Consider the following 16,805-nt stretch of genomic DNA (forward strand, 5'->3'; position numbering starts at 1 on the left):
TCATTATATTCTGATGAATCTCCAGATTCATGGAACCACTTGTCTCCGAGTAAGTAACAAAGATACCTTTGTCAAACTGTTAGCCAGGCAGTTTTATCCCATGTTTCAGTGGGTCCAATTTGAATTGGTTTTCAAGGTACATCCTGTACGCAGCTTTACACGTGGGCGCGTTCCCTGCCTGGCATGTGCACTCTGCTTGCAGCTGAGGCAGTGTGCCACTAGCAATGCCTGCTGGGCTGTGCCCACACTCCTGAGGCCTGCTTGGACCACGAACCCAAAGGCAAAGCAAGTTTGTGTTCTCTACAGCACCCCTGGCTGTGTTCTCTACACCTTGGCTGAGGCACAGACTCAGGTTTGTGTGTCCCACAATTGATCGTGTTGGGAACAGCTGAGATCACCATATGCTGAGGGAACACATGCCTTATTTGAAGGCTCTGCAGTGCTCCACCTCCCCTTATTTGCAGTCTCCACTGATACCTGCCCATATTCATGACTGGGTAATTCCCATCGCACTGTGGAATCTTCCTGTTGGGACAGGGATTGAACTCTCTCTTAGGCAGAGTTCCTGAAGGCTGTATGCCTCTTGCCAAGTTTCAGTGGCCACGAGTCTCTGAAATGCACTGGATGATGGTTGAGGCTGTTCTGCCCTCCTGTGTCACTACAGTGCTGCTCTTCTGTGTGAAGGCAGATTGGAAAAGCCACTACAAGTCATGTAGCAGCCAGCTGCCCCTTTTCAAGGATTTGTGTATTCTCTTGGGCTGACCTTACCCATTAGGGCACTACCTCTCCTGGCATCCAGCAGGCAAGGCAGGGGTGTTACCTGGTGCATTTGTCAACACCAAGACTTCTGCTCAAGAGCTGGGTTGCTTGTTTAGCCTTTGGTTGGATGCTGGTGGCAACAGAGCTGCTTACAGTGGCAGCTCAAAAAGTGCATCAAATGTGTAACAAGGCAGCCAGAGTGCTGTCAGCTTTGCTTCAGCTCCCCTTGGAACTGAGGGTGCTGGGAAATCAGTGGGACAGTCTCTCCTCACTGAATCAATCACCTTGGAAAATACCTCTGAGATCATCAAGTCCAATATATGACCAAACACCTAGACATGGTACTAAGGACCATGTCCAGTTTTTCCTTAAACTCGGGCACGGTGACTCCGCTGCCTCCCTGGCAATCCATTCCAATATCTAATCATCCTTTCTGTAAAGAAATTCCTCCTCACGTTCGACCTCAGCCTCCCCTGGCACAGCGTCAGACTGTGTCCGTCCGGTCCTGGTGGAAGTCTCCAGGGTGCCGCCGCGCCCACGCGCGCCGGGAGCAGCTCGCGGCCCGCGGCTGCGGGGCGGTGCCGGGACCGCCTCCGGGCCGCGCATGGGAAGTGACGCGCTGAGCCCGTTCTGCCGCGCTCCGTGCCCGCCATGGGGCCGCGGCGGCGAGCGGCGGCCGAGGGGCAGGAGGGGCAGTTGGTGCTGCAGGAGGAGCAGTACGTGCTGGGGCAGGTGTCGGGCAGCCTCGGGGCCACCGCCGCGCCCCTCGCCCGCCTGTTCCGCGCCGCCGCCCCGCCGGTGCTGGTGGCTGTGCCGGGGGTGAGTGAGCGAGCGAGCGCCGGGACGGCGCGGTGCGAGCGCGGCGGGGCGGCTGTCGGCTGCACCGCTGCCCGCAGCTGTCGGCCTCGGGCAGTGGCGCTCCAAATAAGTTGTAGTGTGCGAAGTAACTTCAGGGCGTTCTTGGAATTTTGTCCTTCAAGTCTGATTCTCTTACCACTTTTTTTAAGGGAAAGAAGAAAAGGAAGCGTGCAGAAGAAGGGGAGAAAGTGTCAGAAGACCAGAGCTTATCCAACATACAAGAAACTCCAGTAAAAGCAAAGAAGGCCAGAAAAAAGGAACGTTCAGAGGCAGAGAAAAAACTGTCAGAGAGGTGAGGTGACACCGTTTTATAGTTAACTTAAAGCATCTACGTTGTCATATGAGTTCAATGAACCAAGGCAGTTCTCATCTACTACTCATCTTCAGCTTGGTGCTTAAAATTATTTTTAAGGTTGCGCAGATTTTCTGTAGTTTTCTCCTGAAGGAGGAACTAGTGCAGCTTCTTGAAACAGTAGGTCTGTGAAGTGCAAATGCCCTGCTAGAGAGCCATCAACTCCAGCGGCTGAAGACACGTGGATGTAATTCTCTCCGGCTCGAAGAGATGCTTTCTGGCTGTCCTTGGCTTTATCCAGCCGAGTTGCTTTCAGCAGGAGCGAGGTGTCAGGCACAGAGCTGTCTGTGTCCCACTGGGCCTCTGCAGTGACACAGAACCTCTCTGTGACTGTTCTTTTAAATACTTGAAGCAAGGTGCTTCAGAGCAGGCTGGAGGCTGCTCACTCAACAGTGCACTTTGGATAATAAAGCAAACTTGATTGTAGCACAAGGCTAACCCCCCATCCTGTCCCTGGGCCCATGGAACCTGTTTTCTGTGATTGTAGCCTTATGGAGGCTCCTTCAGATCTGCTCATTGTTTGTGCTCTTACAGCAGGTTTGGATAGAGAGAGACCTGTTAGTGCATAGCTGTATTCCAGAGGTTTGTTCTGAGTCTCCTGCGTACTCAGAATGATTAAATCTATTCTAAGTTCCAGCATAACACAAAGATCATTTTTTCCCTTCAATTTTAGAGGCTCTAAAATTTAGTTGTGAAGTATTTCTGTATTATTACTGGTAGATAGTGAATGCAGTGTCCTGAGGACAGCAAATAGTTTTTCATGTTACTGAATGGTAAGATACATTTTTTAAATACAGAATAAACAAAATAATATTTGAAATTTTAGAGTAGAAAGTAATAATTTCAAATGTAAGTTAAAATATATTGAAGGCTTCAGTTCTTGGCCCCCCAAATACCCTCTTTTTTTCCCATCAGTTGTAACCTGTCTGTTTGTTTCTGGTCAGAGAGAATGCTTTGGAGCAGGCAGATGAAGAGGAGGATCAAAAATTGCTTCAAAACAAAGTGAAACAAAAGCAAAAGGCTTCTCGAGCCAAAAGTGTTGTTAATTCAGCTACGGGTGCAACTGCAAAACAGCAAAAGAGAAGAAGGGTGGCTGATAAAGCAGCAGACAGAAGAACGGTGTTTGTTGGAAACTTGCCTGTCAGCTGCACTGTTCAGGTATGTGGATGGGTTCTGCCTACTAAAGGAATAAAAGGAGTTGCAGCAGTCCTCAGTTTGAGGGATGTTTCCAGCTAGGAAGTCACACACGCTTGTGATTGGAAGTGCTTTTTGGAAAGTAGGAAATGGTGCTTGTTCTCAGAAACCATTAGAGACAATCTCTGGTTTCCTGGAGCTGGGATTCCTGCAACAGTGGATGTAGTGACTCTTTCTTGAGCAGAATTGGTCAGTTCCTTGAGAAGAAAAAATTACTGAATAAATGAGAACTGCATTTACAAAGTTACTCTGCTTCTAATTTTGTATGCAAACAGTGCTTCAGATTGTTACATAAAACAAATTTATACTTTCTTCCATAGTAAGAGGCACAACCTCAATTTTGGCAATCTGTAGAAGAAGCTGCCACAAAAACCACAGAAATAGTTACAAACTACTTGAGATAATTTTAGTAGCCCATTAAGGGACCTCCTATAAGTAAAAGGAAAACAGTGTAAGAATAGTATTACTTATAAATACTAAAAAATAATTCTCATGACCAGGTTGAAAAGTGTACTGAGTGTTTGCAATATCATCTCTTTAGGTACTGACATCTCTTTTTAAGAAATATGGACAAATCCAATCCATTCGCTTCCGGTCTCTGGTATGTTATTTTCTTTAATGTTATACAACTAAATTATTTGTTGATGTTAAAGGACAGTAGTATTTGTAAGACTTGTACCTTCATTAGTTCAGAAGTGGTTTGGGGTATGTAAGGTTTGCTATTAAAAGAAGTCTTGGAGATGTTACCCCAGGAGCACCTCAGATGCATTTTTCCTGTAGCAGCCGCTGATCCAGGATCAGAGCTTTATGTTCTCTGAAAGTGGAATGCCTTTACTACTGCTGGCTGAGGCATTGCTCACCTGTTTTTAAATCATAGCAGCAAAGACACATTATTGTAAATCAGAGTACTCACTAAAATAGTTGATGATAACCCTCTTGGAACTCAAGAAACATATCGGACAAATTCAAGGCAAGCTCCTTAACTCTTGGTTTTTTAGACCACCTCTAGGTCCAGCTACTTCTGTCATTTGCTCACTGTTCTGGCTGTGTTGCTTTGGGTGGCCCCTGCTTGAATTAATCTTTTTCTTATGGGAAAAATCTTTGTGATAAATTAACCCTAGGCCCGCCTAACTCAAGCTCTTTTTGTCTTTAAGATTCCAGCAGAAGATACTGTTTCCAAAAAGGTAGCAGCAATCAAGTAGGTTCCCCCTTTTGAATTTTGTGTATTTTTTCAAGGCCTAAACAATGTTTAAGTGTTGGTCATTAAAAGTTTGTCTGTATTAGGTCTTTTTTATGTATTTTGTGTTTCTTTGTCCTTTGTCATTACCTTTGTGTGTATTTAGTTTTCTCAAAAAGTAATAAAGACTTGTGTGCCATGTATACTTGTAATTTGTTACCTGAGGTTGCATTTCTTATATTTTGGGAAGGAGGAAGATGCTCAAAGTCTTTAATTTCTTGGGATATGTTTATGAGCTGAGGAAGCTTACTCAGGATGCATATATGGGCTGAACAAGATGTACAGTGGGACTCCCTTGCATGTACAGGGGCAGCTTGACCTGCAAGGGAAATGAAGTTGTTCATGTGGGCAGAACAAGCAGAGGCAGGAATGTGTTCAGCAGGAAGTGTCTGTGCACTGCACAGCATCAGCAGGATTTAAGCAGTAACTGGTCCTTTTCCCATTCCAGGCATAAGGTGCACCCGAATGCAAAGTCCATCAATGCTTATGTGGTCTTTAAGGAAGAATGTGATGCCCAGAACGCTCTGAAGGAGTAAGTCTCAGTTTTGTTCCACATACCCTGTTGAAGAGGTAGTTCATAGATTTATTGCTGAATGTAAACAACCTCCCCTCTTTTGCTTGAATCAGAATAAAATGTTGTTCAAACTTGAAAGTAACTTTGCTATTGGAATTACTGCTATGGAGTGACATTGTCAATTAAGCAATGCTTATTTCACTTTTAAAACCTTTTGTTTTTGACCACAAAAGGAATGGAACAGAAATTGCTAGTGGATTTCACATCAGAGTTGACACTACATCTAAAACCAGTTCGGTAAGGAAAGTGTGTGGCTAGAAATCTCCTTTTCTGGTTTGGTTGTGGGGTTTTTATTGTTTTTGGTTGGTTGGTTTGGTTTTTCTGTAGCAAATAACTTACTATCCTGTCTCTCTTGTTCCCTTTAGCATGACAATAAACGATCTATATTCTTGGGAAATCTTTCATATGGTAAGTCTGAAATGGATTGTTCTGCGTCATTAATTTGCATTTATGAAATAGTAGACATTAGGCTTTTTATTTCTTGGTATTAGATGGATAAATACCTTTCACTGGAGGTAATTTTTATTTGTTAATTGAAACACCTAAAGGGGTTGTAAGTTTCAGTCCAGTTCTGCACCTTGATTGTTTCCGTTATTGTAGGCAGCGCTGCAAGTGCTTTTAGTGCTTCACGTTTTTCAAATGAATATGACTAAGTTGCATAGGCCATGGCTCTAAACTGTTCAAGGGTTACCAATACCAGTTGGTGAACCGATTCCAGGTGATGGACAGTGATGGCTTCTCCTTTTGGTGCTTTCTGTGAACTACAGTCTGAGTGACTCTGTCCAGGCAAGGCTAAAAGTGGGATTTGATGATCCTTGTGGGTCAGTTTCAACTCAGAATATTCTGTGATTGTGTGATTTGCTGTGCTCTGAAATTACTTCAGCAGCTCATACCTTTCTCAGCATGTCTAGGTCCCATTGCTGTAGTTAAACCCATACTGTTGAGTTCAGCCCCTCCCCTCAGCAGAGAGATGTTTATGTCTACAGCAGGGGATTCCCTGAAGCGTACTGCACAAGAAAAGAAAATAACCTGTATTTTTGTGATGGCACATCACGTTTGTCCACCTAGGCATGAGATGGAGAAATGCTCATACATCTAGCCATTATCAGAATAATTGCATAGCAGCTGTGGTTGGAAACTGTAAATCCCTTCTTACCCATTCAGCTAAAATTCATGGCTCAGTCAATGAGCAGTTGAAGAACTGCCAGCTCAAGCTCATTATCTTCAGCATTAATTCTTAGAAAGAAATTCTGGCATAAGGAGGAACTACAAAAATGTATAGTAGAATTCTTAATTTCTACTGTGTTCCTAGCATAAATGAAATAATTTGAAAAATGTATTTCAGTCTTTGCCTTAGTTCTTTGTGATTTATGTTGTACTCTTCAGAGCTGAAGAAGCAGTAACTGTCAGAGCAAATAGCCCTTCATAAAGTCTTCATTGTCAGCTTGCTGGGATTTTTCTGAATCATGGTTATTTGTCCATATCGTTTGTGTCCCTGTATGGGTAAATGTGAAATTACTGAATGTGGGCCAGGCTTTCAAAGCTGTGTGTCTCCCTGAAGAGGCATCTATTGTGTTGTGTTGCCCGCAGACATCCGCGATGACGCCGTGCGGGAGCACTTCCAGGTCTGCGGAGACATCGTGGGAGTGCGAGTGGTGAGAGACAGGAGGACGGGCCTGGGGAAAGGCTTCGGCTACGTCCTCTTTGAGGTACGTGTGAGCCTTTGAGGTGTGTGTGAGCCTTTGAGGTGTGTGCTCTGGTACACGGGGAGCTCTTCAAAACCTGCACTGGGGTCTGCCCTCAGAGCATTTTTATTTTCTTTTCAGTAATTTTTTGAGGTTTGTGTGTGTGTGCAGGTAGGAAGTTGAATGGTGGCGTCGTTGTGTATGGTGGAAGCAGCTTGGAAGACTGGTTCTGTGCAAGCAGATACAAACCAAAATATTTTAGGTGTACACACTGGGGTGAAAGAAGTGATTTTACCTTAAAGACTTAACAGAGGGACAGATGAGTTAGTTTGGTATAACTTCAATGTTCTCCCATTTCTTACATGTCAGAATGTGAGTGGAATTCTTTCCTGCAGCTGGTTTGCTTACTGGTTCTCCACTTTGATTCAGCACAACTTCCTTTCTCATTCCAGTCTCTCACCCTCATTTTCCCTTAGTTCATTCCTGCAGCCCAGTGCCTTTTTTCTCAATTTTCCTTGTCTCTCTCTGCCTCAGACCTTAGTGTCTCATTGTAAGCTGTTTCATAGCCTGTTTTCAAGTGTCTGTGCCTCAGTGTGTGGGCTGTGCTGGTGTTCCTGAGCAGAGATGTTGTGTCATTCCCTAAGTAGAGCAGTTTGAGTGCTCTGCATTGTAAAATCCTGCCTCCCAGTTTTAAAGGCAGGTAACTGTCTTTGTTTGAAAGCACTCAGCTAGAAGTAATGCTGCTTTTAAAGTGGTTGTCGGGTTTTGTAGAACACAGATGCTGTACATCTTGCTCTGAAACTCAACAACTCGGTTCTGATGGGAAGGAAGATACGAGTGCAGCGTATAGAGGACAAGAGGAAAGCACAGAAAAGTCTGGACCAGTCTCGCGCTCCCAAGGACAGAGTTGATAAGAAGAAGAAAAAAGAAAAGAGCTGCTCTAACGATTCTTTTGTTGGTGAAAAAGCAAACCCATTAAAGAAGAGCATAAAACCAAAAAGACCAAAAACTACTCCTAAGAGTAAAGCTGGGAAAAACAAACAGTTCTTTGATAAAAAATAATCCCATAAAAATGCTGATTAGTGTTATGAAGATGGATATGTATGAGAGTGGTTTTTTATGTGAGAGTGTCATAAATTTTTTTTGCTAATATGGCTGTTGTCCTTATTGGTTTTTGTTTTGGGGCATTTGGCTTCTCCTAGAAGGCAGCAGGAGGTGCTGCATGATTTTATTCCTGTGTTCCAGGAATCTTCTCCAGCTGAGGTCTTGCTGCAGAGGCTAACTGTGAATTCTCTTTTTTTGGAGTTGTGTAGCCACAACGGTTATAGAAAAAAATGACTCACGTTCAGACTGGGTCTGTGATGAAATAAAAATTGTTACCTTGATTTGGGTGGGTTTTTTGTTGTGAGAGAAGGGGCAGTGGAGCTGGGATTTGATGATCTTTGTGGGTGAGGGGTTTGGGAGCACATGAGGCTTTGGGAGTCTTATGAGGAGCGGCTGGGGAAGCTGGAGATTTAGCCTGGAGCAAAGGAAGGTGCTGCCACATGAAAGGATGCTGTAGCCAGGTGGGGGCCAGTCTCTTCTCCCAGACCGCAAGGGACAGGATGACAGGACAGAGCCTCAAGCTGTTCAAGGAGAGGTTCAGGCTGGACATGAGAAATTTCTTCAGAAAGGGCAATCAGACATCGGATGGGCTGCGCAGGGCAGGGCGGTGGTGGAGTCACCATCTCTGGAGGAGTTTAAGGGAAGCCTGAGTGGCGCTGAGTGCCCTGAGCCGACGGTGCTGGGTCGGGCAGGACGCGGCGATGATCCCAGGGCCGTTTCCCGGGATCCCGCTCCGCTCCCGCCCCTCGCGGCTGCGGCCCCGCCCCTCGGCCCGCGCATGCGCCCGGCCTGCGCCGGCAGTGCGGGTGCGCCGTGCGCGGCGCGGGCTGATGACGTGACCGGAAGCGAGGAGGGTCCTTCGGCGCTGCCCGCCCGCCCAAGGTGCCTGCGGAGCTCGCGCGGCGGGAGCGGCGGCGGCGCCATGATGGTGGGCAGGACCAGCGCCATCGCCGCGGGGCTCTGCGGGGCGCTCTTCATCGGCTACTGCATCTACTTCGACCGCAAGAGGCGGAGCGACCCCAATTTCAAGAACCGGCTGCGGGAGCGTGAGTGTCCCGGGGCGCCCCCGTCCCGTCCCGTCGCGGCGCCGCGCGCTGCCCCGGCGCTCCCGTTTCCCCCCGGGCAGCAGCGCGTGCTCCCGCCGCAGCGCCGCCCCCGGGCCCGGCCGGCACCTCGGCCCCGGCCCCGCCGGCTCTGCGGCCTCTCGCGTCCCCTCAGCGAAGCAGGGGCCGGGCACAGCCGCAGAACCACAGAGCTGCAAGGCGCCTTCCAGTCCCGGCAGCCGCCCGCCCAGCGCCGCCACCCACTGCATCCCCTGCCGCGCTCACTGGCATCGCCCGGTCCCCTCTGCACCTCCCTGGGCAGCCTGTTCCCACGCCCGGCCACCCTAACGCTGCAAAAGATTCTTTCTAGCGTCCCAGCTGAATCTCCCATGTCCCAGCTGAAGGCCGTTTTCTCTGGTCCTCTCGCTGCAGGCATGGTAGAAGAGAGTGTTCCCCCCCTCGCTACAGCCTCCGTTCAGGTGGTTCTAGACAGGGCATCCCATCAGAGAGCATTTGCTGTAGCTGTTGGGTAGCCTGTGGTTTGCGTCCAGGCTTGGTTCAAATTCACCTCCCCCCTGCTTTTTTTCTTGTCGAATCTTGCTCTCCTACAGGCTCAGCAGTGCTGTTGTAGCCCCCACATTTACGTGGTGACGCTTTTTTTTTTCTTTTTTGCGTTTGGAACACGAGCAGGTAAAAGAGTGTGATCTCTTACAGTGAAGTTGTTGCTGTGGTGAGACAGGGGTCGGTGGCAGCCCTCAGGTGTTCTATCAGCTGCATTCCAAACCCTCCTGGCAGCCCTGCCATTGGCTTCCAGGATAAGAATGAATGCCAGAGAAAACTGTTGATTAATCCAAGATGAAGAGCTCTTCTCCCATGGCTCTTCATTATTTCACGTCTTCAACATTTATTTAAACGTTTTAATAATCAGTGAGGGTTTTAAATGCAAATGTAGGCATGAGTAGTGAAGGAACACAAATGAATCATGAGCAGTAAGGTGATACTTTTTATACTGAGTTATTTCTGTCAGGGTACTATGTATATTATTCCTTTGTTAACTAATCTGAAGATAAAGAAGTTATCATCAACGTAAATTTTCCTGGCAAGTAAACATGATGTGATCAGTAGTTTCATGGATGGAAAAGTCAATAACTAGACTGGTTGAAAATGAGTATTTACCTGATAGCATTAAAATGTAGTTTAACAGCTTTGGTTCTGCCTTCATGGATTGAATTTGCATGTCCAGTGTTGTTGCTTAGCGGTGCATTAATTGTGCTTTCCAAAATTTCCTCTACAGCAAAATGGGTCTGTCAGATATTTCAGCTTCAGGCCCTCACTCCTGTGTGTAGGATTTTGGGCACCTCTTGTGTGTGTTCCAAGTCCTCTTTTCCCTGCAGTACAAGTCATTAATTGGGAAATTTTAGTGGAGTTAACTAAGCCAGGTATGTGCTTGGTTTGCACAAGCAAACTCAGTTTTTGGCAACATAATCAGCCATGGGATTTTTTATGATGCCAAATACGCAGTAGGAGAAGCACTGATTATGTAAGGCTTTTGCAGAAGCACCAAAAATTATTCTTGGATTCCATGTTTCCATAATCTGAGCCTTTATCCAGTCATGTTCTGAATAAACCTTAGAACTGCTCTGTTTAAGAATTGACATTAACTTTGAAGTGGAAATCAAATGCATTTTGATTTGGTAGGAGGCTGCAGTTGTGATTTGGGGGACTTCATTGTAGGACTTACAGTGATGCATGTGATGCACTGGTCTGCATTTAGTTGTAAGGCTTTGGGTAATTTGTTTTGGTTGTTTTTGGTAGTGTAACAGATTATTTAGTATGGATGCTTCAGTGGTGCCAGGGATCAGGGTATTACAGCATTTTTACTGTTTGGTAGGCAAGGACGGCTTGGGCTGTAAAATACTTGACCAGGAAAGGTTCAGTGCAGCAGCCAGCTGTAGTTCTTTATGTAAAGATGCTCCATGTGTTGTGCAATAGTGGGGATATGGGATGGAAAGCTTGGAGAAACCACCTTTGTAGCACATCTTTTCCAGTAACCTTCTTAGGGTGATCCTTTTCAGCCTCTGTGATGCAGTGTCACCAGAATTTGGGAAGGACAAGGGACCTAAACTGTCAGTGGATTGCCTGTTGTATTTTGTCAAGCACATGCTGACAAATGAAGAACCAGTTGGGTTTTGTGCCATCTCTGTGTGCTGTGTTTGGGCCAAAGTTTACATTGCAAAGGCCTCTCATAAAAATGAGGCGGCCAGATTTAGGTCTCTGGGAAAAATATTCCTTGGAAGTTTCTGGAAGGCTTACAGAACTACTGGACTTTGATTTTCCACATGTTTTAATCTTACTTAGCAGGTTTTGTGGGTGGACTTCTTTGTTTGGGTTTTTTTTCTTAGGTCTTCTTGTTGCTAGTTTGGGGGCATGTCCATATTTAGTCTTGGGACCAAAATATGGCAAAGCTGTAAACATCTGTAGCTGGTGAGCTTCTCAGGCTGTATTTTATTAATAAAATAGTTCAGGTATGTTTACTATTTGCCTTCTTAAATGAGTAAAACAGAAGTGCTCTGCTTTAAAATATAGACACACATGTCTTTGTTCAGAGACAGCCAGAATTTCTGACCATGCTGAATTTTGCCCCAGTGTGCCTTCTGCCTGGACAGCAGAGTGAGGGGAGGGCAGTAGGCAGACTTCACTGATGAGAGCTGAAAATGCAGGTGGCTTTTTGGGTTTTCTGCTCCTTTCTGGAACTGGTTAGGAAGCTGCTGGGGCTACTCAGGGGCTTTTGCAACCCGTGCCAGCAGCACAGGTCATCCATTGGTTCTCTTTTGGAACTTGTACCCTTGTACAAGAGCTGTGCCTGGGGGGCCGGCACTGTGACAGCTGCAGGTTCGCTTTGTGCTTTGGATGCATGCACTGCGTTTCTGTGCTAATAAAGATTCGTTCTACAAAATATTGCCTTTCCCTTTCCAAGATGGGATTATCTCTTTAGAATAGAGGGCAGTATTTCATTTTCCTGGAGGTCCCCGAGGGAAAAACCTGGGGGATTTTTTAGGTATGGGGTGGGATTTTTTTATTTGTGTTTTTTTGAGGTTTTTTTACCCCTCAAGGCCATTGTTTTTTGTTCGTCATATTAGAAATGTACCTTTTGGTTGTTAATGCAAAGATACTTTGACAGTAGTATTCCTTCCCAACCAGTATGGGAAGAATTCATTAGTATACTTTAGAGTCACTTGGGTTTTTTAGTTGTTTCAGCTAGTGAACTTTTAAAGAGCCTATGTATTCCTTCATTATTTTCAGGTTAAAGTATATGATTTCAAATCAGTGTGATCAGTGGTCAAAAGCTTTCATTAGTTCGAATTACCAGCATGTCTTTTGTTCTTTATTTCAGAATGCTTAACCTGGTGAATGATACCTTTTGTTATATTTAAATAAGAAGGTATCATAGTCATGCTAAAAAAACACAATTTTCTTCTCAAAATGATGTACAAAAGTTAATCTGTTGCTCTCTGTAGATCTTTTGGGTAGGAGGTTGCATTTTTGCTGAATGCGCTGCGGCTGCAAGGTGGCTTTTTTGATAGTAAAACATTTCAAATGTTAACTTTTTTAGAATTGAATCTTTACAATTTTATCTATTATCAAAACTACTTGTTTGCATAGTTGTGCAAGTTAAAGTTTTGTGCAAATTAATGTTTCTGAAAAGTTGGAGTGAGCTAATTGAAGCACTAACTTTCAAGATGAATTCTTTACTATTGAAACCCTCCAAAAATATAAAATTGTAACATATTAGAGTTCTATCCAACACATTTTTCCATCTATAGTGTAAATTAACATGCAAAAGTCAGTTAGTTGTAGAAATCTAGGTTCTAAGTGTTATTAGGATGGTGTATTAAGGTAAAAGGGTGTTCCATCTAGTTAGAATGTGAACTCCCTTTCTGTGAAGAGCACAATCTTTTCAGTAAATGCCATGTGTTAGATTATCCGTATACTAGGGAATAGTATTCCTGACTGAATTCACCATGTGGACAATTCAAAATTTTTAATTACTGGGTAAAACTGCTAGTCATATCTGGAAGTATTTCCAACTTGTAAAATTGTTTCAAAAGAGAAATCAGTGCTGTGTGACAGTTGTTCTTTGTCAGTACAGGAGTTTTCTGAGCAGACGCTGAGGTCAAAGAGTGGAAGGACAGTGTAACCATAGGCTGTATTCAGAGGTTTTATTGGTGTAACTATTTCAGTTGATGAACTGAAGATTTACATAAATGATTATTCCAAGGAAATTGCCAGTATAATTAGTATAATTATTTTTTCTTGTACAAAGAACTGCTACTATAAAGGTATCTTTATACCTGCCTAGCTGCATTAAAAGCAACTTTAATTTTAATTACATTAGTTTTGCTGAAGTGGTACAGCTTCATGTAGCAGACCAACTTTTTGCCTTTAGGTAGGCAGTTAAGTCTGTAAATGTTTGTTCCATCTGTAAATGTTTGCTTTTCTCAGGTTTCAGAAACATATGCTTTAGTATCCCTCTTGCTGAAGGATGGTGAGACACTGCCATTTATTAACTAGTTCCCAAGTCTGTGCTATAAAGTAGCTGAGAAAGTGCACTGTGTGTATCTGCTGTAGCCTGCTAAAGTTCCCCTTCCTTGGTGGTGCACCATGCGGTTCAAAACTAGGTAGCTTGACTTACAGACAATTCTTATGTGGCTTATTGTTAGCACTCATGTGGATAATTCCTGTATTACTCTAATTCTCTTTGCTGCTGTGTGCCTGCAGTGCATGAGATGTGCTGTGCCGCCCTGCTGGTGGTTGCTGTAGCCCTCAGGAGAAGAATTGCCATTTTGAGTTGGTACTACTGCCAGCCCTCATTAGACTTCTAAAAGATGCTCTGTTGCACTGAGTGGGTTGCAATCTTGTGCTTAATCTTCAGTATTTGGAATACATTACCAGTTTCTTCTTTTGAAAAGGACTTTGATTTGTTCATGGTTTCAGACTATAATCTGAAGAGCTTTTTAATTGCAAATTGAAAATAAAAGGTGTTTTTATTCTTACAGGAAGGAAGAAACAGAAGCTTGCCAAAGAGAGAGCAGGACTTTCCAAGGTAATACTGTGATTAATAATGCAGTGCTATTTTGAAAGATGTTTCACTTGTATTATTTGTCACATTTACTTAAGGATTTGTTTTGATTCCACGATTACAAACACTTGCAAATATGCGTTCTTTAGGTTTTTTTAATGCTCAGAAATAATTGTGTGGTTGTTCCTCTTTTTGTCAGAGGAGTTATATTAGAAAGTATAACATTCACTGTGTGATTTGACAGTATTTTCCCTCTTTGTAATATAAACAAGGACTTTTCAGACTTAAAATTATTGATGGAATACACTTATAACTGAACTTGATAGGTTGTTCAATAAGTATTTGATTTGCTTTTCATTATTACCAATGGATCCAGGAAGTAAACATAAGATTTCTCTTAAAACAGTTTCAAGAAATACAGTTGATATGAACTTAATACACCTTAGAATTTATATTTGCTCCTAAATTATGTACTTAATAAACTGAGTAGAGGTATTTCAGGCTCTGTCTCTACACATTTGTGATGCAGTGTTATAAGACCTGAGTCTGATTTTTCAAAAACATTCTGAGTACTAAGTTTAACTTAGTGGTGACACTTGGTTTTTTTTGCCAGTGTCAATGTCAATAGGGTTGTCTGCATGTTTAATTTCAGTTGAGAATATTTTCTGCTAACTTTTTAGTAGCTGATGTTTAAGGGCTGATTTAACATTTACGGTGTGTATTTATAGTTGCCTGATCTGAAGGATGCTGAAGCAGTTCAGAAGTTTTTCCTTGAGGAGATTCAGCTTGGAGAGGAATTACTAGCTCAAGGTAATAATGTTTTTTTTTTCCAAAGGGTAAATTGTAAAATAATTTTTCTCTACCTTTGTTAGAAGATTATCTTTATACAACAAAAAATTCTGGGGAGTCAAGCATCTAAGAAAATCAGCATATTTGGTTCTAACCTTGTGTCTTCAGAAAGTCCATCAAGGAAGGAGAAGTGCGTAATGTGGATTGATTCACCGTAATTTAATCCACTCTTGGTGGATGTTCTATGTAAATGTGTTACAGTGTAGAAGATGGTTGATTTCAAAACATTATAATTTGTCATACAGGTGAATATGAAAAAGGTGTTGATCACTTGACCAATGCCATTGCTGTATGTGGGCAGCCGCAGCAGCTACTACAAGTTCTACAGCAGACTCTTCCACCACCAGTGTTTCAAATGCTTCTAACTAAGCTCCCTACGATAAGCCAGGTATGTGAAGCATTCCCTGTTGGTCTGGTTTGGAAAAAAAAATTGAAATACTTTATCCACTGCGCCAGTTTTGAGTATCAGGCTTTGTGGTTTTTTAATATGTTCAGTTAGATTTAAAGAAGCTTTATTTTTCACCCAAGATGTTTTAAAGTGAATATGAAAATCATCATGTAACATTAATAATAGCAACCAGGATAAAATAGAAATACAAAACTTCTCATGTGTATAGGGTATGCTAAGCTCTTGGAGTAGAGGCATCTGACCACAGCTCTGGTACTAACTAAACACTCTAGATCCAGTGTTTCCCAAACACAAGTTGGGGGGGATTTGGAAAAACAGTAACTTTATTGCTTTGGGTCTTAAGGGTTCTTTTTTTTAATTTACATTTCTACAAGTGTGTGTAAATGCTGTGGTAGTTCATCAGAATGAATCTGTTGCTTTTGCTACCCTGTCGCTTCTGGGGACATCTTCAGACACAAGATGTTAACTAGCACCAGAAACTGTGACAATTTTGGAAGCTTGGGATTTTCCCTGATGATAAAAGTGTTAGTAGCTCTGTGTATAAAATGCCCTCTTGTTTCAGTCTGAGTACAGAGTAAGTAATGTTGTTAATGTGCTTGCAGGTGAATCTATTGTAAAATAAATTATATGTTTTATGTTCTTGGAAGTACAAGGGGGCTCCCTAACAGTGTTACCTGACATAAAACAGACTCAGTGCTGGGTATCAGTTGGCCCTTCTTACAGCTCAGGCCTGGCGACATTTCAGGTTAAGGTCCATATACTCAGTGGTAACACTGGAAAGTGTCAGACATGCAAGATATAAGAATTGGGGAAATGATTGAACAAAAATGTTTCCTAAGAGAACAGTGCCAGAAACCACACAGAGGTCATTACTTTAGGTTGATAGAATATTGTTCATCTGACTGGCTTTTTTAGGTATTGCACTGATTGTAATATCTGTGGAACTGACTTCAAAAACTTAAGTCAAATAGATTATAATTTTTAACTTCAGTCAGTTTGTTCAGTAATTACACTGGTTAATGTTCAGTGTAAAATTACATTGCTTGATAATCGGTTGCCTGCTGTCAATTTTATGTAATTGTGAATGAGTTTTTCTCCTTCTTACAGAGAATTGTAAATGCACAGTGCTTGGCTGAAGATGATGTTGAATGAGGTCACACCACAACGGGGGGAAAAAAGTTTTCTTACCCCAGAAGATGAGCATCAGTAGGGGGATAAAGGGGCAAACATAGTAGTTAATGGACTGTGTACCACATCGGGTTCTACCAGAGTTAAAATTAACTTTGTGTAGGTGGGTTTCGCAGGATTTTATTTATTATCCCAGTGAAAAGTGTATTTTGATAAGAATTCATTTTATAAATACACTGTGTTGAGTTATCAAAGTATCACTAACTTCATTATTAAAATACGCAGTTGTAATGTTGTACATATACAGACATAAAACAATGACCTATTAAAAACCCAATGCTCATTTTTGAAAAAACGAAGTTATGGCAATAAAGATTTATCTGCACTTGTGTGTCCCTATAGTACTACTTTAAAATCCAGAATATTTCGGTGTCAGAGCAAATGATCTAAAAATGACAACATTAAAATTTATTTTTAATGTTATGGCTGGTCTTCCAATACTTTTAATTAAGTTAAAACTTTGTGTAATTTCC

The 16,805-nt window shown here is 42.9% G+C and overlaps 2 protein-coding genes and 1 non-coding gene across 8 annotated transcripts in view; all 3 read left to right on the top strand.

The window, feature by feature from the left end:
• The first annotated feature begins 1,380 nt into the window (after positions 1-1,380).
• RBM34 (RNA binding motif protein 34) lies at positions 1,381-7,811 on the top strand. The gene is made up of 10 exons (XM_021527103.3): positions 1,381-1,578; positions 1,767-1,909; positions 2,914-3,127; positions 3,705-3,764; positions 4,318-4,361; positions 4,849-4,932; positions 5,148-5,211; positions 5,340-5,382; positions 6,565-6,683; positions 7,431-7,811. The coding sequence occupies exons 1-10, from the start codon at positions 1,411-1,413 to the stop codon at positions 7,719-7,721; spliced, it is 1,230 nt and encodes a 409-aa protein (XP_021382778.3). The 5' UTR covers positions 1,381-1,410; the 3' UTR covers positions 7,722-7,811.
• An 842-nt stretch (positions 7,812-8,653) lies between these two features.
• TOMM20 (translocase of outer mitochondrial membrane 20) overlaps positions 8,654-16,805 on the top strand; it is a 174,461-nt gene continuing 166,309 nt past the window's right edge. For 5 of the 6 annotated variants that reach the window (XR_014954295.1, XR_014954292.1, XR_014954293.1 and 2 more), the window contains exons 1-4: positions 8,654-8,809; positions 13,864-13,910; positions 14,615-14,696; positions 14,981-15,123. Coding sequence is in view for 2 of the 6 variants with exons in the window: in XM_085576783.1 (XP_085432909.1) it covers positions 8,686-8,809; positions 13,864-13,910; positions 14,615-14,696; positions 14,981-15,123 (396 nt within the window). In the remaining 4 variants the exon portion in view is untranslated. Of the gene's footprint in view, positions 8,810-13,863; positions 13,911-14,614; positions 14,697-14,980; positions 15,124-16,251; positions 16,659-16,805 lie in introns of those variants that run through there. The other variant, XM_021527105.4, reaches the window with a different exon arrangement.
• Positions 9,578-9,712, top strand: LOC116183521 (small nucleolar RNA SNORA14). Its single transcript, XR_004148153.1, has one exon. It is a non-coding gene; the product is annotated as a small nucleolar RNA SNORA14 (small nucleolar RNA).

This window comes from Lonchura striata, chromosome 3 (genome assembly GCF_050655825.1).
Source record: "Lonchura striata isolate lonStrDom1 chromosome 3, ASM5065582v1, whole genome shotgun sequence".
NCBI lineage: Eukaryota > Metazoa > Chordata > Aves > Passeriformes > Estrildidae > Lonchura > Lonchura striata.